The sequence below is a fragment of the Ammodytes marinus genome, assembly GCF_949987685.1.
Source record: "Ammodytes marinus genome assembly, chromosome: 15".
Lineage (NCBI taxonomy): Eukaryota > Metazoa > Chordata > Actinopteri > Uranoscopiformes > Ammodytidae > Ammodytes > Ammodytes marinus.
This window is the reverse complement of record NC_137219.1, coordinates 15368481-15391715: the sequence shown is the minus strand read 5'-3', so window position 1 is coordinate 15391715 and position 23235 is coordinate 15368481. Positions and strand designations below refer to the sequence as shown.

The 23235-nt window shown below is 41.0% G+C and overlaps 4 protein-coding genes across 7 annotated transcripts in view; 2 read left to right on the top strand and 2 right to left on the bottom strand.

Annotated features, from left to right (window-relative positions):
• eml5 (EMAP like 5) overlaps nt 1-10981 on the top strand; it is a gene marked incomplete at its 5' end in the record, with an annotated part of 36086 nt that extends 25105 nt beyond the window's left edge. Inside the window, 22 exons of one of the 3 annotated variants that reach the window (XM_080041883.1) lie at nt 408-549; nt 650-802; nt 1742-1873; nt 2006-2094; nt 3069-3245; nt 3376-3577; nt 3670-3796; nt 5693-5771; nt 6508-6637; nt 6769-6867; nt 7219-7239; nt 7547-7720; nt 7842-8050; nt 8239-8396; nt 8511-8625; nt 8718-8906; nt 9090-9262; nt 9649-9811; nt 9896-9999; nt 10114-10267; nt 10540-10640; nt 10740-10981. In XM_080041883.1, coding sequence (XP_079898009.1) covers nt 408-549; nt 650-802; nt 1742-1873; nt 2006-2094; nt 3069-3245; nt 3376-3577; nt 3670-3796; nt 5693-5771; nt 6508-6637; nt 6769-6867; nt 7219-7239; nt 7547-7720; nt 7842-8050; nt 8239-8396; nt 8511-8625; nt 8718-8906; nt 9090-9262; nt 9649-9811; nt 9896-9999; nt 10114-10267; nt 10540-10640; nt 10740-10776 — 2928 coding nt within the window. In that variant the 3' untranslated portion in view covers nt 10777-10981. Of the gene's footprint in view, nt 1-407; nt 550-649; nt 803-1741; nt 1874-2005; nt 2095-3068; nt 3246-3375; nt 3578-3669; nt 3797-5650; nt 5772-6507; nt 6638-6768; nt 6868-7218; nt 7240-7546; nt 7721-7841; nt 8051-8238; nt 8397-8510; nt 8626-8717; nt 8907-9089; nt 9263-9648; nt 9812-9895; nt 10000-10113; nt 10268-10539; nt 10641-10739 lie in introns of all 3 variants that reach the window. The other 2 variants (XM_080041882.1, XM_080041881.1) reach the window with 2 other exon arrangements.
• Nucleotides 10982-12218: 1237 nt separating this feature from the next.
• On the bottom strand, nt 12219-14416 carry isca2 (iron-sulfur cluster assembly 2). Its single transcript, XM_080042415.1, has 4 exons — nt 14334-14416; nt 13920-14097; nt 13422-13537; nt 12219-13321 (listed from the first exon to the last, which is right to left on the bottom strand). Exons 1-4 carry the CDS (start codon nt 14393-14395, stop codon nt 13147-13149), a joined length of 531 nt encoding a protein of 176 aa, XP_079898541.1. The 5' UTR covers nt 14396-14416; the 3' UTR covers nt 12219-13146.
• Nucleotides 14417-14740: 324 nt separating this feature from the next.
• LOC307262197 (NPC intracellular cholesterol transporter 2-like) lies at nt 14741-19103 on the top strand. Its single transcript, XM_080042983.1, has 5 exons — nt 14741-14877; nt 15133-15244; nt 17704-17811; nt 17916-18088; nt 18626-19103. Exons 2-5 carry the CDS (start codon nt 15163-15165, stop codon nt 18710-18712), a joined length of 450 nt encoding a protein of 149 aa, XP_079899109.1. The 5' UTR covers nt 14741-14877; nt 15133-15162; the 3' UTR covers nt 18713-19103.
• Nucleotides 19104-19355: 252 nt separating this feature from the next.
• gskip (gsk3b interacting protein) lies at nt 19356-23197 on the bottom strand. 2 transcript variants are annotated; one of them, XM_080042984.1, is made up of 3 exons: nt 22938-23197; nt 20576-20822; nt 19356-20484 (listed from the first exon to the last, which is right to left on the bottom strand). In XM_080042984.1, exons 1-3 carry the CDS (start codon nt 22949-22951, stop codon nt 20326-20328), a joined length of 420 nt encoding a protein of 139 aa, XP_079899110.1. In that variant the 5' UTR covers nt 22952-23197; the 3' UTR covers nt 19356-20325. The 2 variants fall into 2 exon arrangements, with proteins under 2 accessions (XP_079899110.1, XP_079899111.1); XM_080042985.1 differs by having other exon boundaries at nt 22961-23197.
• Nucleotides 23198-23235: the final 38 nt, after the last annotated feature.

The following is a 23235-nucleotide window of genomic DNA, read 5'->3' as shown; positions in this document are numbered from 1 at the left end:
CAAGTATACTCTGATGGATTGGATCAACTGATGACAGAGCCAAAGGTTGTCCTCAGTTAGCTGTTGTATAGGTATCATGCTCACTATATTAGTATCTTTTGGAATATCCAATAGAATAATAATATAGTATATATGATATATAACATGTTTAATATGATTGATATGAAAGTATTAATTATTAAATTGTACAATGAAAAGTAGTGTCTCATATAAAAACATCTATAAAAAGAAATACAGCAAAGGCACAGTGACACTTACCGGTTCTGAAATATAAAAAAATATGTACAAAGGGCTAAGCAAAAATGTGAAACAAAACAAACTATATTCATATTCATATTGAGTACATCCTTTTTCATCTTCTTCTTTCCTCGTGATTTAATCAATGTTGCCATTGTTGGTGTCTACAGGGTCACATGGAGGGTGAAGTGTGGGGTCTGGCCACTCATCCCCACCTCCCTCTCTGTGCCACCGTCAGCGATGACAAAACCCTGCGCATATGGGACCTCTCGCCCAGCCACTGCATGCTGGCCGTACGCAAGCTCAGAAAGGGTGAGTCACCGCTCGCACACATTGAAGCGGATGAGTGCATGTGCTGGACAGGAAATGCTCTGGTCCCAGGGCTTTAACCAAACAAGGCTATCCTACACAGGCGGTCGCTGCTGCTGCTTCTCCCCTGACGGCAAAGCCCTGGCGGTGGGCCTGAACGACGGCAGCTTCCTCATCGTGAACGCAGACACCCTGGAGGACCTGGTGTCCTTCCACCACCGCAAAGACATCATCTCCGATATCAGATTCTCTCCAGGTCTGTGGTTCCCCTCCACATTTCTTAAAGCCTCTGTTAACCTGGTTTTAAATAGCGAAAATCAATATCAATATGATATCAAAGTCGGTGTCTTAATAAGCTTTTACAAAAATCCGATTGAAATTAAATATACGTAAATATTTTAAAACTAAGTTAAAAAAAACAACAACAAAAAAACTGATCTTTTACTACTGTCTATTCATTTGGCCAGGACTGTGTGTGTGTGGCCGTATTAAACAAGTAATTGGCAACAGTAATTGTTTTTATAGAATGTTCGGGCAGAGAACTGCCATGATTGGTTTAAAATACTAAATGTGTCAAAAGAACCAGAGCATAGCCTGCCTCATCTAAACCAAATGTCTGTAAAGTTTATCAAACTTAAATGACGATATCTTTAATTCGCATTTATAGATATGCCTTATTCTTTTTAGATGCTTACTACTATCCAAATAACTCCCTAAATGATATATTATTTATTCTATATTTGGGTTTACAGAGGTTTTAAACATTACAAAGAAAGAGGCCTCTAAAACCTGTGTGCCCTTCAAAAGCATCTTAGTGTATGTAGGATGCTGTGCAGTAGTAACACAGGTATACATGTTTTCCTGACCCAAATTAATGGCCGTCTATAACTGGTAAAGACGGAGAGACATAAAGAGCAGAATGGGAAAACAGTGGGGGCGGACAAAGTGAGAACGAGAGACTAAACTCTGTTTTGCCTAGACACTTAACCTTGATCCATGATGTAATTGATCCCATTTATCAACCCAACACCCATGAGTCCTGAGCACCAACACTTTAGAGTACAATTCACTGTAAAGAGCAGTGTAATGCTGAGTGAGGAATAACCAATAAGAATGTATTTTTAATTTCCCTCCATAAACTGTTAGCCTGCCTGTGGCACTAAGCTGACTCACGACCTCTCTTTTGTTTGCTCAGGTGCTGGGAAGTACCTCGCAGTAGCATCGGGAGACACTTTTGTGGATATTTATAATGTGATGAGCAGCAAACGTGTCGGGGTGTGCAAAGGATGCCTCAACTACATTACCCATCTGGACTGGGACAAAAGAGGTAGATACGCCTCCTTAACTTCCATTGTTCTCACTCTACTGTATATGACTTAATAATGGGTTCAAAAACGTATCAATCTAAAATAAAAAAAACAGTTTAACGCCACGACCCACTGGGCTCTTTCATTCACAGGAAAACTACTGCAAGTCAACACAGGTGCAAAGGAGCAGTTTTTCTTCGAGGCTCCTCGCGGCAAGAGGCAGACAATCCCGGCGACAGAGGTAAGCAGGGAGAGTAGGCACAGGAGCAGCCGTGGTTTATGGCGCTGCTGGCTGACATTTTCCCTCCGGGATAAGAGGAGGCTCGGGGAAGGGCGCTGAAGCATTAACACGGCCCACTTTTTGCCAGTCTCATTCTAATTTTGGCAGTGAAAGTGGGATAGTGTTTATGGTACCTTCTTTGATACAGCGCGACATTCAGAAACCTTGGAAGTCACTCAACAGTGGGGAGCATTAAGAAAATTAGGGTCTAGGATACGATCGATGCCAGTAGTTTGTGTCTTGCTGGAGCCTCAGATATAATGTAGGTGTAGATAATTTTTTTGTACCGACATGCCTGCTCTTTTGAGCTATGTAGGGCCACAATTGAGCATTAAATGTGCCTTGATTATTGATCTCTTTCACTGTTTCAAATGTGGCGATTAACATAAGGACAGCCTGGACTCTATGAGAGGCTGAATATCCCCAAACATTTTACATCGTAAATCAGGAAAAAACACACTGCAGCAGTCTCTGCGACCTTTTTCAAGGAATAGTCTGACATCTTGGGAAATATGCATACTCGCTTTCTTGTTGAGAGTTAGATGAGAAGATTGATAACACTCTCATGCATTAAATAAGAAGATTGGCCCAGCAGCTTGTTCGCTTATCTAAGCAAGAGGAATTGATGTGTAACATTTGACTCCTCTACATTATTCTATTCTTACAAAGAAACCCCAGATGGTTGAGAATGCTGCCAGCTTTTCTTCTAATAAAGACAAAGCGCACAGAGCACATTACCCTGCATTTGCTGCCTGCAGATTTCCGTATATCATATAAACGTTCAACATAGATGTTCCCTATCATACAGGAGTTCCCAAGAACACTTCTTAATGGTTTGTTTCTATCCGGACTGTTTGATAGTAAATGCTTTTATTTAAAAGTTTAAAAAAGTGCTCCATAAATGAGTCATTACTTAATTCACTCCCTCCTCTCAGGTGGACAAGATTGACTGGAGCACGTGGACATGCGTCTTGGGAACATCCGTTGAGGGCGTCTGGCCTTTGGTCAGTGAGGTCACCGAGGTGACCGCTGCCTGCCTTAGTAACGACAGGAAGGTGCTAGCAACAGGAGATGACTTAGGCTACGTCAAGCTGTTCAGATACCCAGTCAAGGTAAGACACAGTATTTGTATTAACTTGCTTTGAACGTCTCATCGGCTAAGGTTCAAGCTTTATGCAAATGTTATGTTAATTTATGCCTTAATGTCACAAGTGTTAAACAAATGCTGTCTCTTTCCCTCAGGGGAAGTATGCAAAGTTCAAACGCTACGTGGCCCACAGCACACATGTTACCAATGTGCGATGGACCCATGACGACAGCCTCTTAGTGACGGTCGGCGGGGGAGACATGTGCCTCATGATCTGGGCCCACGAGCCCGAGGGCCACCGGGAGCTCAAACAGTGCGACAGCGAGGAGTCCGACATCGAGAGTGAGGACGATGGAGGTGAGAGAGGAGCTTCTTTTTTCAGGTTTTTATTCAGCTAATGTTTCTGCCGCTGAAAAGAGAACATCGGTCACATTCCTGTCTCTCACCAGGTTATGATAGCGATGTGACGAGGGAGAACGAGATCAACTACACCATCAAAGCCTTATCCTCCAATATGCGCCCCATGACGGGCGTGAAACCACACTTGCAGCTAAAGGAGCCTTCTGTGGATGAAAGGTAGTCTTCAAGCACTGCGGAAACTCAAGTAAAAAAAAAAAGCCTTCTGAGTCGGAATGAAGCCTAATACGCCTGCTTCAGTCAACATATCTTTTCTTTTCCTGCCCTGTCGCTGCCCCTTTGAAATAACTCAGCCTTTTTCTGCTCTTCTTCTTTCCTTTTAATGGCTGTCCATCTGTCATTATCCTGCTTCGTTCTTTACTTCTACTTGAAGACAAGGGGTGGTCAGGTAAGCTCTTGTGCTTGGTGTATGTTGATTTTGGACAAAAGGTCGAGCAGTGTGCGTGGTTAAAAAATGTATAAATGACAGGGGGAAAAGGTTTAAACAGTTTAGCCTACTATCAGAATCGGTTCTATAGGTATGTTCTCACATACCGGTACAAGGAATTTGCTGTGGTCAGACTGTACACACAGTAAACATATAATCAACATTATCATAGATAATATAATTAAGAGGCTAGGAATATAAATAAATATTGTGCTAGGTGAACAAGATCGAAAGTGTGCATGACACACAGATTGAGACATATATGGATCTGTGAGTGTTAATGTTACACATCGTGGGAGTATTCGTGTATTACATGTTAATGTAACGAATAGAATCTATGGGAGGGGATAAACGTCTGAGTCAGTGGGGGCCCGGGGGCCTTTTTGATAAATCAGGTGGTTTTAATCAGTGGGTTACATTGGGGAAAATGCGTCACATGTGTCGCCCTGTCAATAAAACGATTTCAAAACCAGAGATAGGACCAGGACAATCTTTCACTTCTGTCAGTTTTAGAGAAATTTCTTGATGTCTGTAAAAAAAATGTATTGAATTCACTTTAGTGGGTTTTTTCTTTCTTTTCTCACATACAAACTAAGATGCTGTTTCGTGTGTGAATTCACTGGCAAATGAGCTGCTGTTCTGACTGGCAGCACAAATTGGGCTAATAGTTTGCCCTAATAAATTTCATGTCTCTTTAATCTGAATGTTTGGTATAAGAAGTGTCTCTGAATGATACTCTCTGACTCTTGGTGGGAATGGCATGATTAAATCAGATTGACTTTCACTCATTTACAAATGTAATCATCTTTATTACACCTCTGTATTGTGTGTGAATTCCGGTAAACAGTGCGAAGAAGCATTATCACATTTTCAATATTAACCATCATGATCCATCTTTAAGTGTGTCACACACACTGTGGGCTTATTGAATTCCACATTAGTTTATTCCTCTTGACAAGGATGCGACGGCAGCGGTTGTCATGGAAATGGACTTTAGTTGTCATAGTTACACTATGGTGCTGACTTCTATATTTCTATGTCCTCAGCGGCTGAGGTGTTGTGTTTCGTGCGTGTCTGCCGGGCAGTGGTGAACCCTTTTTGAACTTTTTATTTTTCTTCTAATTCTTGCTTTTTCTTTTGTCATTGCTGCCATGAAGAGGGTCCAGGTAAGCAAAGTTTGTTCTGCTTCTTTTTATAACATAGTTTTTTTGTTTGTAGCCATTTTGGGCTAATTTGTATATTTGTAGATTGAAAATTAGGTGAATGGTGTCTGTGTGTAGGCTACGTCTTATAGACACCTGTTAGTGTTTGTCTTGTCACACCCTGCCTTGACCGTAAAAGAAGGTAAAAACAAGAAGTTTTTACATTATTTCGATGGGCTTGAAAAAACAAATTCTAATCCATACTTTTTAATTATTGATGTTTTGAATCTTATATTACCATTGTGATGATTTACTGCCTTTCGTTTTCACCTCTGTGTACACATACAATCAGATATTCATGAGAACTTCCTATTCAAAATTCAGAATACAGTAAATGGTGTAATATTATCATTACTGGCATCATCATTATCATCAGCATGATAGGCAACTCCATGGCAGCCGTCTTATCCCAGCTGTCTGTTTCAGGCCTCCTGTCAGCAGAGCGCTGCCACAGCCGGAGAAGCTGCAGACTAACAATGTCGGCAAGAAGAAGAGACCCATTGAAGTAAGAAGCGATTCACATCTAGAGATGGGTATCAAGAACTGATTCTTAATTGGTATCGTTTCTTGACTGTTCACTACCGAAATATGGATAATACCCTTGACCCAAAATACTGATATTGATGCTATATTGTTATTTATGCAGGGTTAAGTCATTATTATGTAACAGCCTTTTCAAATTTTCAACCTTCCCCTAAAGATTATGTAGCTGCCAACGTCCAGCTGCAATTTCAATTAACTTTGTTACTTCTTGTTCTGTGCTCTCCAGTAATCTCTCACTGGGAAACATGTTCAAAAGTGTTCCTCACTTGACTCTATTTAAATGCAGTCAAATGCATTATATATATAGTATAATATAATATATATAGTTGCATGTAAGCAATTTGCACTCATCAACATCATGAAAACCTAAGGATACCCATGCCCGCTACTCACATCGTTACCAAAAACACAACAAACTAATCGACAATGACAACACACAGTGATCTTTGTGTAAACAGAAGGAGCCTTGTCTCTGTTCGGGCAGCAAACGATTCAAAATGCTGGTTTACTAATGTGATCATTTCAGCTGGATACACTGTGTGCTAGTTCTCCATCCAGACAGCCCTCTCTCTAGGGACTCAGATGAGGGCTATAATCCAATAATGTAGTTGCATAGACCCGGTCAGACGGCTCCAAGCATCTCAGTTGTCATGGCGTCGACCTTTCTGACTTTCATTTTTTGTCTGACTCTCCCGCAGGACCTGGTGCTGGAGCTAGTGTTTGGTTACCGTGGCAATGACTGCCGCAATAACGTGCACTACCTGAACGAGGGGGCGGACATCATCTACCACACGGCCTCGGTTGGCATTGTGTTCAACCTGACAACCTGTAAGTCTGTATACGGAGCACAGTCCAGACGGCGCTCAATTTACTACCCGAAAAAGCAAATATAACTTGCATGTGTTTCATTTTTCATATAGTGTGTGTGTGTGTGTGTGTGTGTGTGTTTTTTCTTCCAGCCTGCCAAAGTTTCTATGTCGAACACAGTGACGACATTCTGTGCCTGACAATCAATCAACATCCCAAATTCCCCAACGTGGTGGCAACTGGCCAAGTAGGTATGTTTGTGAGAGGTTGACCTCCTGTGTCACCAGCCGCCTCCTTTCTCTTCCCTGTATCCTGTGCTGTGCATTGTGCATAATGGGGGATTATTGTACAAGACAGATCCTCCCTCTTACAATTTACCTGCATTATGAAGAAACCAACCAGCACACATGAACAGTTCTGGGATTTTAACTCACTGCAATCACATTTTAAACATTGAACTTTTAGAATGTTACATAATTTTTATGTAAATTACCCAAAAATATGTTGAAAGTAGAAGCTTTTGTCGATATCAAAAAGCAGTATGGCTAAGAGAGAGATCATTTGTTGGTTCTATCAATAAATCGGATTTTCCTTTGTTTCAGGTGACACTGGTGACATGTCAGGTAAGGTCATTACAAAATGTTAATTTTTGTAAAACGGGAAATATGGTGTTGGAAACCATTGATTTAGTATTGAAAGAAAATCTGCATGGTTTCAAGTCTTAATATTCTTTTAAGTTACTGCCATCTAGTGGCCGCCTGATTTTGTGTTTTAGCTCATGTGACAGTCTAAATCAATTGAAATTAGACAGCTTTGAAGGCAGTTTAAACTGTAGCATATACCTTTTTAGATTTAGGCTTTTTAGTTGAACTCATGAACTAAAATAAGTGCATTGAAGTAGCTAAATGTGTCTCTCTCCCTGTCCCTCAGCCACGTCTCCTGCTATCCATGTGTGGGACGCCATGACCAAGCAGACGCTGTCGGTGTTGCGTTGTTTCCACGGCGGTGGAGTTTGCTCCGTCAGCTTTAGTGCCACAGGGAAACTCCTGCTCTCTACGGGCCTGGACGCCGAGCACACTGTCACCATCTGGAAGTGGCAGGAAGGTAAAACACAGCTGATCTTCCATTCAACATTATGTAACCCTTATTCTGGGAATGAGAAAAGGCTCAGACGAAGTTGAGATGATCACACTTTAATTGCTGCTACTTTGCTTTGCTTTTTCAGGTGCCAAAGTGGCCAGCAGGATAGGCCACACCCAAAGAATCTTTGTCGCAGAATTCCGTCCCGACTCAGACACACACTTTGTGTCCGTGGGGATCAAGCATGTGCGTTTCTGGACGCTAGCTGGTCGAGCTTTGCTCAGTAAAAAAGGAGTGCTGAGTTCCATAGAGGATGCCCGGATGCAGACGATGCTGTCCGTAGCATTTGGAGCTGTAAGTGACTTCCAATCAACATAATAACATCCATTTGATCCAAACTCAAATTATGAGTTATATGAAATAAATGTCACTTGTTCTTGTTATGACATTTTTGTCTGCTTCAATGTGCTGTGATTTGTTCTTGTGTTGCTTGCTCTGCTCTATTAGGCCAGTAGATTAGTGCAGATTTGTTTTCTTTTCAGAATAACTTAACATTTACAGGTACCATAAGTGGGGATGTGTGTGTGTGGAAGGAACACATTCTAGTAAGAATTGTGGCCAAAGCCCATACGGGCCCTGTGTTTACCATGTACACCACACTAAGAGACGGCCTCATCGTCACCGGAGGCAAGGAACGACCGTGAGTGCTGCTCTGCTAACATTTACGCTAAGCTCACGGGAAAATAAATGCTTACATAATATTGAAAGCTTTCATCAGCTGAAGGGTGAGACACACTTATGTTTCCATCCACAGGTCAAAAGAAGGCGGCGCGCTGAAGCTCTGGGACCAGGAGCTGAAACGCTGCCGAGCGTTCAGATTAGAAACCGGACAGGTCATAGACTGTGTTCGCTCTGTATGCAGAGGAAAGGTAGCTTTACAATTGAGCTGAATCCATCACGCTGATTGCAGACTTGTCTAATGTCTTTGTTTTTTGACATGTTTTGCTCATTGCTGCATCAGGGTAAAATCCTTGTGGGGACCAGGAACGCAGAGATCATTGAAGTAGGAGAGAAGAATGCAGCGTGCAACATCTTGGTGAACGGGCACATGGACGGACCAATTTGGGGGCTGGGCACCCATCCCACCAGAGACGTATTTCTGTCAGCAGCAGAGGATGGCACCGTTCGCCTGTGGGACATCCCAGAGAAGGTCAGCCATTTTAACCCTCAGCACAACCACCTAGCTTTAACTCCTTCAGTCTTTCCAGTCCTTCCACCTTCATGTCATTATTCAATTTTATCTGAGGAAATGTCAATGGTTTCCTCTCAAGTCCCCCCAAATGACCTTAATGACAAGTATATGCTGATCTTGCATGGCCTTGTGGCGAAACAGAAGATGCTGAATAAGGTGAACCTGGGCCACCCGGCGCGCACCATCGCCTACAGTCCTGAAGGCGACATGGTGGCCATCGGCATGAAGAACGGAGAGTTCATCATCCTGCTGGTTGCCTCGCTCAAAATCTGGGGCAAGAAAAGGGACCGGCGGACTCCTATCCAGGACATTAGGTAATGATAGTAGAGTGTGGCACCTTACATAAGGTATAGTTGTGTTCAGAGTGGTATATTGACCTGGGACATGCCATTTATAAAATAGTTCACTGGCCTGCCTCCATCTTTCCTTAGCCCTATGCAATATTTTCTATATCTGTTAGAGAAGAAGCAACTCTGATTTGCCTCCTTGCCTATTTTAGTTATTATTTCTATCATGCAGATCCTCAAATGTAGTTTTGGGCTAAGGGTAAAAGATGATGTCCCACTGTAGCATCCATGTAAACAAATCAGATTCAATATGTGACTTTGGAGACTGAAATGGGTCAAACTAACTCATCACCCCAGACCCCACACAGTAACAGAACATGGTTGTTTGGAAACACTGCATGTGTTTCTTACAGGTTTAGTCCAAACTCGTGTTACTTGGCCGTGGGCTCTACAGAGAGTGCAGTGGACTTCTACGACCTGACGCTCGGCCCGCAGCTGAACCGCATCAACTGCTGCAGGGACATCCCCAGCTTTGTGATGCAGATGGACTTTTCTGCTGACAGCGCATACGTCCAGGTACAGAAAAACACATGAGGGATCATCATTAAACCTCGCAGTGAGAGGCTGTGTGCTCTCCTAACCTGTAATGCCTTGCTACAGATATCCACAGGTGCTTACAAACGACTTGTGTATGAGGTGCCGTCCGGGAAGCAAGTCACAGAGCAGTCCCACATTGACAGGATTACCTGGGCCACCTGGACAAGGTGAGGGTCGCCGTGTTAACCCAGACACAACTAGATTTTGAGTGATGACTGTGCACCGCAGTCTGAGCCCAGATTGTAAATTCTCTCTCTCTCTCTCTCACGCACTCTGTCCAGTGTCCTTGGGGATGAGGTTGTAGGGATCTGGTCCCGCAACACTGACAAAGCAGACGTCACATGTGCCTGTGTGTCCCACTCGGGCCTTAACATCACCACAGGCGATGACTTTGGAATGGTAAAGCTGTTCGACTTTCCATGTCCAGAGAAGTTTGTAAGTATGATTGAATTATTATTATTGTTTGTTATTGTGCCAGTGTTTCTGATGTACTGTATTCTACACTGTTGTCATTTGTCTGACGTTAATAGTTTTGTGTTACACATTTCCCTGCACTTTTCCGAGCCACTGTGTGTAGAAATTGAAAATGCCTGACTTTGACACCACCCCACTCCCAAGTGATCACATTACATAAAAACAATTCTGCTCAATATACAAACCTGTTGACTGCAGTTTGACTTCGATGATGTTTATGTGATGTGTTTTAGGCTAAACACAAACGCTTTCTGGGCCACTCTGCTCACTTGACTAATGTGCGCTTCACAAGTGGAGATCGCTTCGTTGTCAGTGCCGGCGGAGACGACAGAAGGTATGAGACAGAGGCTCCAAATTGACAACTTAGTTTAAAAATAACATGACAACAAAAAATATACTAAGCAATTTGCCCTTTCCTCTGTGTCCTCTCTAGCCTCTTTGTATGGAGATGTGTCCATGCTCCTCACTGAGAACCACAGCCGAACCATCCTGCCTCAGACAGTATGGGCGACTCCCAGCATTGGCTCTCCGCAGAAAAGATCCTGCTGAAGGAAGCCTTAAAGAAGAAGAGAGAAAGAATAGGAAGAAAGACTTGGCAGCTTTTAAATGAGTCAAAGCAGCTGACTTACTGCCTCAAAACTAGGTGCATGCATATGTGCAAGGCTCGTTTTCATCATAGCATTTGTCCTGATAGTGAACACAGGCGGAGGGCATACAGCCCTGCTCTCACGACGTCACATCATAATCTTTGAAAAAAAAGAAAAAAAATATTCTATACAGTATGTGCATATCATTTCAGTGACGTTTAAAAAAAATTATAATAATAATGATCTGTGTATCTGTCTACTTGTCCCAAATGGCATGTTTGCCACTTGGCAGGCCTATGAAATTGTTACTGAAAATGCCATTTAGAGAGGAAAAAAAGGAAAAGAAAAACACGTAGCAAACTGAATTAGCCTTAATCTGAGTGTTTCAATTTACGAGGGTTTGGAGTCTTTTTGTATTCTGTTGGTTTTACTTTTTTTGGGTCACGTAGTCACTCATTTGTTCTATTTCTACTGGTAAAATCCAAATCCTGTGGCCTTCCTCCTGAATGTAACATCCACTGTTATGTTCTGGATGTCAGCATGCCAAAGCATACTATGCACTGTACACCTGACCTGGTTCACTGTGTTGCCCCGACGGTTCATTTTACGGTTTCTTTATGTGATTGTGATGTTGTTTGGTTGACCTCAGACCTCACTCGGTAGTGTAATTCCCCTCCCCACCAATAACATTGTAAATGTGTGCATACTTGTTTGAGGATTCCTTTGTGGTCAGTGGGTGTGCATGGCTTACTGGAAGACAATCCATACGAACCAAACTCCTCAGAAAACTATAAGAAAAAAAGCTGTATATTCATGTTCCGATGCACTGTTGCGACTCTTTCGATCACTTCTCAGTGTGCTGCTATGACGTAATATTGTCGCATATTTATTAATATGAACGGTGTGACTTTTTATTTTCAACTGTACATATGTTTTGTGTAATCGGATATTATTACTAGATGGATTGTTTTTATCAAGAGAGAAAATATGAGTGGAAGTGCAAAACATTTTGCTCCTAACTACAGACTTACTACAAAAAAGTTGCTGCATATTTTGATTTACATTATTTACCAGTGTAAATATCATTTGTACATATTCTTTTTGTAAATTTTTTGTGAGATGTTTCTTAAATTCCACTTTAATAATAAAAAAGGCAACCATGAACTTCAGTTTTAAACTTTTTTTTGGGGGGGGCATTTTTATGCTTTGACAGTGCAGAGAGACAGCGGTGAAATGGGGCAGAGAGGGGAGTGACATGTAGAGAGCGACCGCGGGCGGGAATCGAACCCGGGTCTGCTGCTGGGCCTGGCCCGGGGGGGACGCCCTACCAACTGAGCTAAGGGCGCCCCTCCAGTTTTAAACTTTTAGGTGGTGTGTATTCACTGACAGTGATAACAACATGACTCTATACTAACTCACTGTTCAATCAAACCTTTTATCCATTATCAATAAATAGAAAGATTTCTTGGCTGCCGTGTAATAATAATGTAATCAGGAAGAACAGTAGGTAATGTCAGTACCATTCGGATATTAAACACAATCAACCTCAGTAACTGTATGGGAAGACTCAGGAAAGGCGTAAAGTCCCATAAAAGACTAGGAAATGTCTTAAACAGATTCAACTTTATTTAAGATGAAACAAATATTATAAAGCTTAGCTCTTCATATATGTGGCCTATTTACATATTTTACACACAAAGGGAAATCTAAGCACTGAGTACTCAAAACACTTAAACTTGAGCCTTTGCTTTGTTTTAAATTTGTGAAAGAAAAGTAATGGTTAAATATTGTGAACTCCACTCAATTAGCATTATTGTCTGTCATTATCTACAACGTAGCTCGAAGATTTATCAATAGCTCTGCCCTTTTATCCGGTTTAAATACTTTCGCCCCCGAGAAGAAACAATCTACCAGGCAGTTTCACAGCGACATTAGATGTAGTTATTAAGTGAACTGAATAAGGAATTGACTATATCAGATAATACCCTGAGCTTGCAGTTTATGAGGTACACCGACTAGACGGTTATAGATAAAAGATATTCCAGATAATAACACTGCAATAAATTAGAAGAAAAAATATCTTTGTAATCCTTATAATTTTCAGTTCAGTTTTTGTAAGTTAAAATGTATAATATTGACTCATCATGTCTAATAATTTATTGTTTTATATATGTATATATAGTTTTCTTTACATGTGTACATTATAAACTGATAAACTAGGGTGTTAAGTAATATTGAAGCAGAGAAGCAATGTTACAACTTGACAGAAAAGGAGCTGCCGCAAGAGCAGCCGTGATCAGCCTGAGGATTCTTCTGGACCAGGAAGGCGGAGCGGATCAGCTCCTGGCTGAAGTCTATGGTAGATCCTTTCACAAACTCCAAGCTGTCCTGATCCACGACAATTCCCACTCCCCCCTGTTCAAACACCCTGAAATACAGAACATACTGGAGTGAATACCAGGAATTTATTGGATTCATGGCCGATTTGAAAAGAAAATGAAATGGAAGCTGGATTGGTGGCAGTTTACCTGTCATCTTCGCTCCTGTTACTATCAATAGAAAACTTGTACTGGAACCCGGAGCAGCCTCCCCCCTCCACATGTATCCTCAGGTACTCGCCCTTCTCTGTGATCTCCCCTAGACGCTGGATTAAAGGGTGGCATGAGCATATTGATGATGATGATGATGATGATGATGATGATGATGATGATGATGATGATGAAAAGAACAACACCCTATTTAACACAGTCGCTGCATGGCGATGGGTTTCAAAACGTTAATAATGCAGCTGCTCAACACCAAATTCATAAATAGTTTGAGGTTAACTTTAACACACACTATCAGAAAAAATATATATCCACATACGTAACATATTCACTAACTCTGTCACTGCTTCATAGTTTCTTGGGCACGTCCAGCTTGCCATTTGTGTATCGCAACTACAAACTTAATGCTCTAATTTGGATTCTCACATGGGAGTGGTATGTATGATGCATAGTCACGGGGTAACTAGCCTATATTCTCACCTTCAAGCATGACTCGGTGAGGTTAACTTTATCTTCAGATGGACCTAACGCCGTTGGCTTCTGCTGGGCTGAGGCGCTGCTGAAGCGATGCAGCCCCACTGTGAGAAGGGGCAGAGGGACATGAGGGGACCGGTGTACCTGCTGGCTCACATTGAAGTGACTCAGAAGAGTAGGTGCCCTGCAAAACAGTTGAGTTGCGTTACGTTGAGAGAGAACATTTCGCGTGACATGGGATCTCTTAACGTGACTTGACCCAGTGCTAGCTGTTTGCCTAACGGTAGCGTAAGCGGCTAGCTTGATAACAATCTAGCAAAAGCTCAACACACAGGACACACAAATGTAGTTTACAGATTGTGTTTTTGATACGAGAAGCCACGTAATGATAAACGATATACTGGGAAGAAATATAGTTACCTAGCGAGGCACAATACTCTTGACTTTGACGCAGTTATCATAGCTCCTCTTGCGAATGACATCTTTCACAACAAATGTTGGTAAGATACGCCCCTAGCCGTCACCAACAGAAAAACGTGCTCTTATTGGCTAATATGGTTATGTCACGCTCAGATGTGTACGATGCGATATTTGATTCGCCAATTTACCTGCCACTCTTGAGGTATTAGGTTTTGAGTTCTACGTTACCTTGGTTTTGCCTCGCAGGTAGGCTACATATCTCTCGGCCACAAGTTCCACCTATCAAATGTTTACAAATATATTTAGATTACACATTACTGTTTACGTGTAGAGCTTCAATTGTTGGTATGCTGTAATCAGCTCACGAGGCGAGGCGGGGTCTAAACACCGAGGGGTTTTCCCTGACAGGCTACATTTCGGGTAATGAAAAACACCCATCGCCTTCATATAGGCGTTACTCGGCTCGGAACTCGTGATTCAGGCAAATGAAAGGTGCAAAACTGAGATTATTCCCACGGCAGCAGCTGACTAAATCATTTCAAAGGTACAGTTAGTTCAATACAGTTTCTTATACTTGTGTTTAAAGTTACCTTGTACTTAGACTTATTGTGTCTCTGTTGTTTACCGTGGTGCCTGGTAGCCTACTCAAAGCCTTTCTTCCGCGTTGTGTTAAACTTTTTTTTTTTATATCGCTACTGAGCTCGGGACATTTTTGGGGAAACAAACGAAGTCATGTGATGTATTTAGAATAGGCTACTACTGTTAATTCTGCTCTTTTAACGTATTGTCGTTGTTTTAGGGTCACCATCACACAGAAAGAGGGAGAAACATGGATGTTCGGACTGGTTTCATCGCTTTGTTCTGCTTAATTGGACTCACCTGTGCGGAGCCGGTGAAATACGTTGATTGCGGTAAATTTCACTTGACGAACACTATGATTTAGCCTACTTCCATGTATTTTGGTAACTGAATTACAAACTGAGTTAAGTCCATTTACTAACGTTGTTTGTATTGTGCTACTAGGCTATTAAGGCTACATAGCTACGCTCTTTTTCTTTTTCAAATTGCTTGTTTTGTCAGAACAGGTATAACATCCAACTGTATTAGCCTACTTTCAAATTGTATAATACATAACCTAATAAGAACTACTCGCATTTGAAAAGAAAGGTGCATATTTGACCTAGGCCTACATGGTTGTGGATTGATTATCTGTCAGACTATTTGACAAAATGTTTAAGCCCTAATGGTTTCACACCTGGATCTACATTTGTTCCTCAAGTATTATCACCGGTCCTTTTTTAATACAGCATATCTTAACAAGTTCAACATGTGCCCATCTCTGAAGATTTTCAGAGTTTTAGTTTAAGGATTTGAGGGGATGGCACTCCACCTTGTAGCGATTTATAGAATAGGAATCGATTAACTTTATTAATCCCCAATGGGGAAACTGGTTTGCCACCATGGTCTGTATAGAACAGTGGTTCTCAACGGGTGGGGCGCGTTTTTTTTTCTTTTTTTTTTTCCTGATATGTAGCCTAGTTCAGACATGATATGTATTTTTTTCTTTCTTAACTTTTTTTGATAGGTAGTTGCCAAGTTCATCACACAAACACTCCAATCCACTGATATGAGATCAGTTTGCAATTTTCAAGTACTGAATTAATGGTAGGACTGTGGCCACTAGAACTGGTCTCTGGTCAGCAAAGGTCTTGAAAACAGCATAAGTGTGCTTGTGACATGCGTGCCACCCATGCATGTGTATGGGCACGTGTCCCAGCAGATTTTTGAAATCTGAATAAAAAAAATTAAGTTTGTAGTTAGCAAGTGTAACATGTTCTTAGGGCAGAATTTCATAAATAAAGGTTTATTTTTTTAGCAAGATATTTGGTCAAAAGCTAGTGGTCATCCGTCCCTCTGTCCAGTTGTTAGGCATCTGGCTGCTAGCAAGTTATGTTGTCTTGCTAATTTTACTATTCATCTGAACTGAAATAAATATTGACTTTTTCCTTTATTATCTTCGCCAGAATGCACCAGAATGCTTAGATTACATGTTAAAAACACAAAAAAATCTTCTGGGGGGGATGCCCCCAGACCCTCCTTCAGGGGTTTAGTTTTCTGACAAACATTACAATGGATACTAACATGATTTGGGCATTTGGGATTATAAATCATCTTTGAATTGGTTGTACAGCATATCACTAGCTCTGTGGCCCACCTTGGCCACCCCCAGTCAAAATTTCCTGGAATCGCCACTGAGACACACACAACTCCGCGTTCAGGCTGCACAGCACATTAATCGCAGGTAGCATTTTGAGCTATATCTGGCCACTTTCCAAATCCAAGACTCAATAGTTGAAACATTCTCTGAACTGGGTTGTCAGACAGCAGTGTTTCCCATTGATCATAGACTTTGTTTTGTGAAGCTTTTTCATAACAGGTATACCTATTGTAGAATTTATTCTGTGTATGTTCTATTTAGGCTACTATTTTCTTCTCTTCTAAGGAGATTTAAAAAAAAAAAACATTTCCTCAGTGTCTCATTGATACAATCTCATAATTAGCTTTTAAAGTGCACCAGAATTTAACGTTAAAATATAAGAAATGTCCAGACCCCAACCCTAAACCCAATGTTCAACTCAAAGGTGCGCCACTGGCCTAGCCCTTGTGATAATAACAATAATAGATTATCTATCTATCTATCTATCTATCTATCTATCTATCTATCTATCTATCTATCTATCTATCTATCTATCTATCTATCTATCTATCTATCTATCTATCTATCTATCTATCTGTGTAGGGTGGCGTGTGTGTGTGTGTGTGGGGGGGGGGGGAGGGGCCCAACTGCGATGACCCAGCTTTGGGGGGGCCCAGCTTGCAGAAGGTTGAGAACCCCTGGTATAGAACATACAGTACAACACAGGAATACAAGTAGGCTACCAACATAAAACAAGCATGGTCACAGAGGGAGTAAAATAATAGAAGGTTAAAAGTGAATAAAAAATAGGGAATAAATAACTATTAGGAAGTGCAATGTGCAGCTTTAGATTTAAATGGGAAGATATTTAAGGAAGTGGTTTAAAAAAAAGTATCATGGGTCAAGTTTGGGTGATGTTGAAGTCTAAATTTCCCCCAAATGAAACAGTGTCCATAGCTGGGATTCAAAGCTTCATACCTGGTATCATGAGTGGCTTTTTTTGTGATTACCTTCATCCTAAATAATAACCATAATGAAACTCTATACCACTAAACATGAAGCAGCCTGTCAACTTTCCTGTGTGTAATACGTTTTTACAAACTTTACCTACAGAAGTCAACTGCTGAATTACCATTTACCTAAGACTCAGTCCTTTCCCATTTTTATGTTTAGGCTCCGCTACTGGCAAAGTGGCCACGGTGAATATCAGTCCTTGTCCAGTTCAGCCATGCAAGCTACGCAAAGGAGAGTCCTACAGTGTCAATGTGACATTCAGCAGTGGTAAGAGGGTTACTGCTTTTTTTTTGGGGGGGGGGGGGGGGTTAATACTACTTTTAACTGTCGTGGACTAATGCATGCATTCACTCATGTTTAATGTGTCTTAGCTGTGGAGAGCAAAACAAGCACGGCACTGGTGCACGGTCTTATCGCTGGAATTCCCGTCCCCTTCCCCATTCCCATTGAAGATGGCTGCAAGTCTGGAATCCAGTGTCCCATCCAGAAGCAGCAGAAGTATAACTACGTGAATGCCCTTCCTGTAAAGACCCAGTATCCCGCTGTAAGCACTACATGCAACATTGGAAACTTTTTTTTAAATGTATTTTAAAGCTTTGATATCCCATTTCTTTGCCTCTGGTAAAATCTTAAAATGGTTTAAGATTATCTGATTCTGCACAGCCACAAACAAATATAAATTGTAAGATTATTTCTTTAATGTGAATTTTGTTGATGTATTGGCTTAAGTATCAATACCACTTTAAAATTGCATTACAAATGTACCTCTCAATGCCCTCAGTGAGTTCTATTGTGAATATATTTTATTTGTCCGTTGTACATAAAATGCTGTTTTAAAAATTACATCAACTATAAGCTGCTAAAAATCAATTGGGTCGAGTAAAATGTAAATTCCACTTAATTTCCGAGTGAATTTTAAGTTCCTCATAATACCTTATAAGCCACGTTGTCTCTCTCTGTGGCTGGGCGGTGCTGTTGGTAAAACATGTCCCTTCTCTTGCTGCCTTTCACTTCCTGAAACTGTTTATTTAAACTGATGTTGAGCACACCTTGTTGACTGACCTCTTTTCTGCATTTCTAGATTAAGCTGGTTGTGGAGTGGGAACTGAGAGACGACGACCAAAAAGACTTGTTCTGTATCAGGTTCCCAGTTCAGATTGTGAGCTAAACCAGAAGCTGACAAGCTTCCTTTTTTTTTTTTTTTTTATATAAATAAAAGGGAATTCCGCTTGTAGTTTAAAAAGAAGAAACATCTAAAGAATATAAATGACTCTAGATAAGATCTCGTTTTATTCATCAAATTGCTTTTTTAAAAATGTCTCACTAGTTTGCAAGATTTTGCACCACACACAATGCACACTTTGAATCCTGCTGAAATAAACTGCCTATTTTGCTGAGATCAGTCACTTTTAAGAGTTGTGGATATGAAATGATGCGGTCAATGTTTGTCAATGACCCTTAACTACATTCCACTACAGTGCAAAGGCCTCATCTCACTGGCTGCCGGGTAGTCAGAAAAGGTGCATCTTGTACTCGTTCTCTAGTAAAACTTTGTAATGTTACTGACCTGGCGATATGGCATTTGACTATGAAAATTAATAAAGAAATTGAATATGTAAACCATTTGCCTTGTGACTTTAATATGAACGAACACCTAGAGTAAAATTGGTTCTAAAAATAACCGGCAATGCAATTTTTAACTTTTCCCATGTGCTTGTCAGGCACATTTTGATACTCAATATATTGCTTATATATTACTTTTTACTGATTTGCCCAAAAGCAACAGATGATGCTGTAACAAGCTGAGCAGTAGAGAGAAAACTACAGCCTTTCTTGTTTCAAAGTTAGTTAACTTTGCTAGATAGGACTAAACATCAGCATCTGGTCTACTGGCAATACTGTAGCTATTACAAATGAGGAAGGAAATAATTCTGAGACTTTTATTAGTCTGAGCAAAGGCCAGCAGCAAGGACTAACAGTACAAATGCAACGGGAACTTGTCAAGGGTTTCATAGCTCTGAGGTCACATGTACAACAAAGCAACATTGTTAAGGTCATGAATGCTGTGCATTCTGACTACTTATACCAAAGGTGCCGAAGACAAGAAAAACATACCTTGGTAGCTTCCGTTTGAAATACAAGCTGCAGCTGCAATGTATTTTGGAAGAAGAGAAAAACAACTTGATTGGCAAATGAAGCCACTTTAGTTCAGAGAACTTTTAATAAGAATGAACTCTTTCTGACCTAGTTCTCGGTGTAAAATGAGAGCCCCACTAAACACCGTATCTGTCGAGACAAAATCAAGTTATTTTTTTGTACTTGTCTTACCCAAAGTCAGTCATTAAGGCAGTATATGTGTTGCTCCGAGTAAAGCTTTGGCTCTTTCACTGAGACCTGCTGAATATGAACTAGTTTGGTATATTTGAGCAGGTATCAGGTCCGTAGGGCAAGCTGGATCGATATATAAAACTTGCAGCTTTTTTCTGGGAGCAAATTAATCGAAAAATGTGCAGAATTCAGTTACAAGTGTGTAACGTTGAAATTGAAATGGAAATATTTTGTAAAGTCACTAAGACAATGTTGCAACTTCCGACCGCACAGCCAGCCCCCTAGCAGTCACTAAACTTAACTAACATGAGCTTGTTCGATGATATGAGTCGAAACGAAGCAGAGTTGATAGGGCAGAGAGCCCCTCATTGTAGTGGCAGCTAGGCAAGTGGACATCACATCATAGGCTACAATAGTTGAACCTCCACTCCACCCTGTACAACTTATGCAGCATCATTGTCCGTTTTGCTGGAGTCTCTCCAGCCGCTGGAGCAGAGCATTCCCAAAGGCTTCTCTATAACCGGGACTCAGCGTGTCCAGGAGTGAGTACACGGTCTCGTGATACTGGTTGCTCAAATCTTCGTCCACTTGATTGAAGCCATAGCCCACCACCTGTTTGGCAAATAAATTTATTGTCAAACTTGAATATAATAAGTTATTAAAACCCCTGAAACCACCGCGTCTCACATGCAGAGCATCTTACCCTTAGTCCTGCCTCTGTGAGCTCCAGGCAGTACCGGTTTCCCTCTCTCGTCTCCACATTTATGTAAGCCATGTCCAAGGCTCTGTCGAGACTTTGTGAAACGTGCATTTCAACCACGGCGAAAAGCACGTCGTTGACGACTGCTTCTGCCTCCAATCGCATGTCCTTTACGTCACAGAGCCGAACGCAGTCCTCGTCAAATGAGGAGACGAGGGATTCCTCGGGCTGGCAGTCTACCTCCATCCCCCTGTAACACAACAACAATGGAACTGACTCAGTTGATGCTCCGACTTTACTCTATGCAACTTAAACTTGCTGACTGCCACAATGATAGAAAGAGTTCAACATGTCCATGATCAAAGAGTGACATTTAGAAACCCAGTAGTTCACTAGGACTGTAAGATCAAAATATGTGTCCAGCTTTAAGCAGAATTACAGCATCAGATCACACCAGCATGTCTCCTTTAGGCCCATTCTCTAAAGTAAAAAGGAGAACAGAAACCAAACAAGCACCTGACTGTCTTGTGCATTCTTTTTATAAAGTGCAAAGCGGGCTATTTTGAGTATTTGCTTGTGTGAAGGTTAAACCACTTTGATATTTCACTCACTTTCATATCTCATGTAGATTCTACAAGAAGAGCAACATTACTAACGTGTCAAACTGATAAAATGGGTATTTACAAATCAAGTAAGTAACACATTAGAAACACTTCCTTAAAGCCTTTACTTAGTTTAGCTGTAATTCATCAGGGCAACAAATATCCAAAAGATCCAATTTGTTTCCAGAGACTAATTCAATCTTTAATCCTGAGCTGTTTCAGTTTCATCCTAAAAATGCTTAAAGCAACACATTTCATACTGCTGAGGTAAGCAGTATGCCAGTTTACGGATGTGTTGCCGTATATGTCATGTGCCGCAGCATCATAATCTATTGCAATGTTTTTGTTGTTGAAGTACTCTCAGTCTGAATATAAACAGGGTGCAAAATGCAGACTGTACTGTATTATGTGCTGCACATACATTACATGAAAACAAACTACATAAAGTGACACCTATTCCATCCCTACACATGTGATCCTTAGCCCTGGTGCGTCTGTTGAAACTTGTTTTGCCCTGTGACAAGGATGTGTCAAGAAGTGTTCTGCTGTGCATTCCTGTAAAAGCCTTTTTCCTGCGCGTCAGCATGTTGCTTCGTCATCATGTTGGCTGGATGCCTTTATGGACAATGAGCCCTCGTTAATGTGACTCCTGATTGTGAAACATGCAGCAACCGCTACACAACATGTCCCTTCAGCCTTGTTGCTATTGATGTGGTGGGTGTTAAAGTAAAACACAGTGTGTAGAGATATAAATAGATAGACATTTATAGATTATTATGTTTTCAAGACTGAACCCTAAATGATGCACAGCGCTGATCAATTAATTGACACATTAAAGAATAGTTGAAGACAAACTGGTGCATACTAGTCCTTGACCTAAGCAGCAACACCACAGTGGGGGTAAAAAATCAATCACAAGCAAAAACAAAGCATTAAATAAGTACAGATGTATCATCAGCAAGTTGTACTACTGCAAGTATCAGATCACCAGCAAATAGTTGTACTTGTGTGAGAATTATATTGGTATAGATTGTGTATTATTACTATTATTATTATTATTTTGTGTTGAGCAGACTTTCAGAGTATACATTTGCATTTGTCATATGTTTTGTGAGAAAAACAAATATTTTTTAAAAACACTAGTAATAAATGTAGGCCTAGTCAAAAATTAGTCAAATTAATTATCTCTATTCAAGTGTAGAGTAGTTGTATACGTATAAAGTAGAATGAAAGGTAATTATAGCCTACTCCAGTACCTCGAAATGCAGGAGCCTACTTGAGTTGTAGCCTACTACTTGTAACCCCTGTATTGCCGTCCACCATGTAATAACATGAACGTTATTGTTTACCATTTAAACAATCGACATCACAGTGACATCTTGAGGACGCCTAACATTCATGCGTAGCTTCCTGATGCAAATAGGCTACGTTTGTTTACTGCATTATACTGACATCATAGTTAGTATTGAATCAGATTGTATCAACGTGTGAGTTACATGCAAGTGTTACAGTAGGCCTATATGGTTGTAATTCATACAGTTAGTAAATCTGACCCCCTGTAGCTAACTTGGATGGCTAACATTTGCTACATTAGAGGTAAACTCTGGGGGAAACGATCCCCTGCACTGGTTAATTATCTGACGGCATACACGAATTTCAGTCAGTCTTATTTAAAATTTCAAACATGCAAATATCACATCATTAATAACACAAACAATAATCACACGTTTGATTAGTTAATGTGTACAAAAATAATTTCCTACCAAGCGGCGTTCATCTTTCTCACCTCCTCGAAATTGGTGTTTTTCCGGTGGCTCGTGGAAGCTTCAAGCCCACACGGATCTGCGCGTGGACAAGGTTCAGCCAACGTCGACTACCGCCAAATAGATGAACAGACCGAGACTGAAGTCACAGTAATACACGCTGTGCACTGTTTTTAGTGTATCTACTATTTGTTTAAATACCTTGTTAAAACATATATCGACGACTCAATAAGTAGACCGAGTACAACAGCCCCGCCATGTTGTGACGTCACTGTGTTATCCCACCCCGGCGCGTGCA

What these genes read in the sequence shown, in the direction of transcription:
- isca2 (XM_080042415.1), bottom strand. Translation starts at nt 14,395, where the DNA reads ATGTCATTCGCAAGAGGAGCTATGATAACTGCGTCAAAGTCAAGAGTA. An exon ending in TCACCGAGTCATGCTTGAAG is followed by an intron (nt 13,538 to 13,919) that starts GTGAGAATATAG and finishes CCTTTAATCCAG; the next exon opens with CGTCTAGGGGAGATCACAGA. An exon ending in AACAGGAGCGAAGATGACAG is followed by an intron (nt 13,322 to 13,421) that starts GTAAACTGCCAC and finishes TCTGTATTTCAG; the next exon opens with GGTGTTTGAACAGGGGGGAG.
- gskip (XM_080042984.1), bottom strand. An exon ending in TCACAGAGGCAGGACTAAGG is followed by an intron (nt 20,485 to 20,575) that starts GTAAGATGCTCT and finishes TTTGCCAAACAG; the next exon opens with GTGGTGGGCTATGGCTTCAA.
- LOC307262197 (XM_080042983.1), top strand. Translation starts at nt 15,163, where the DNA reads ATGGATGTTCGGACTGGTTTCATCGCTTTGTTCTGCTTAATTGGACTC. An exon ending in CAATGTGACATTCAGCAGTG is followed by an intron (nt 17,812 to 17,915) that starts GTAAGAGGGTTA and finishes AATGTGTCTTAG; the next exon opens with CTGTGGAGAGCAAAACAAGC. An exon ending in TAAAGACCCAGTATCCCGCT is followed by an intron (nt 18,089 to 18,625) that starts GTAAGCACTACA and finishes CTGCATTTCTAG; the next exon opens with ATTAAGCTGGTTGTGGAGTG.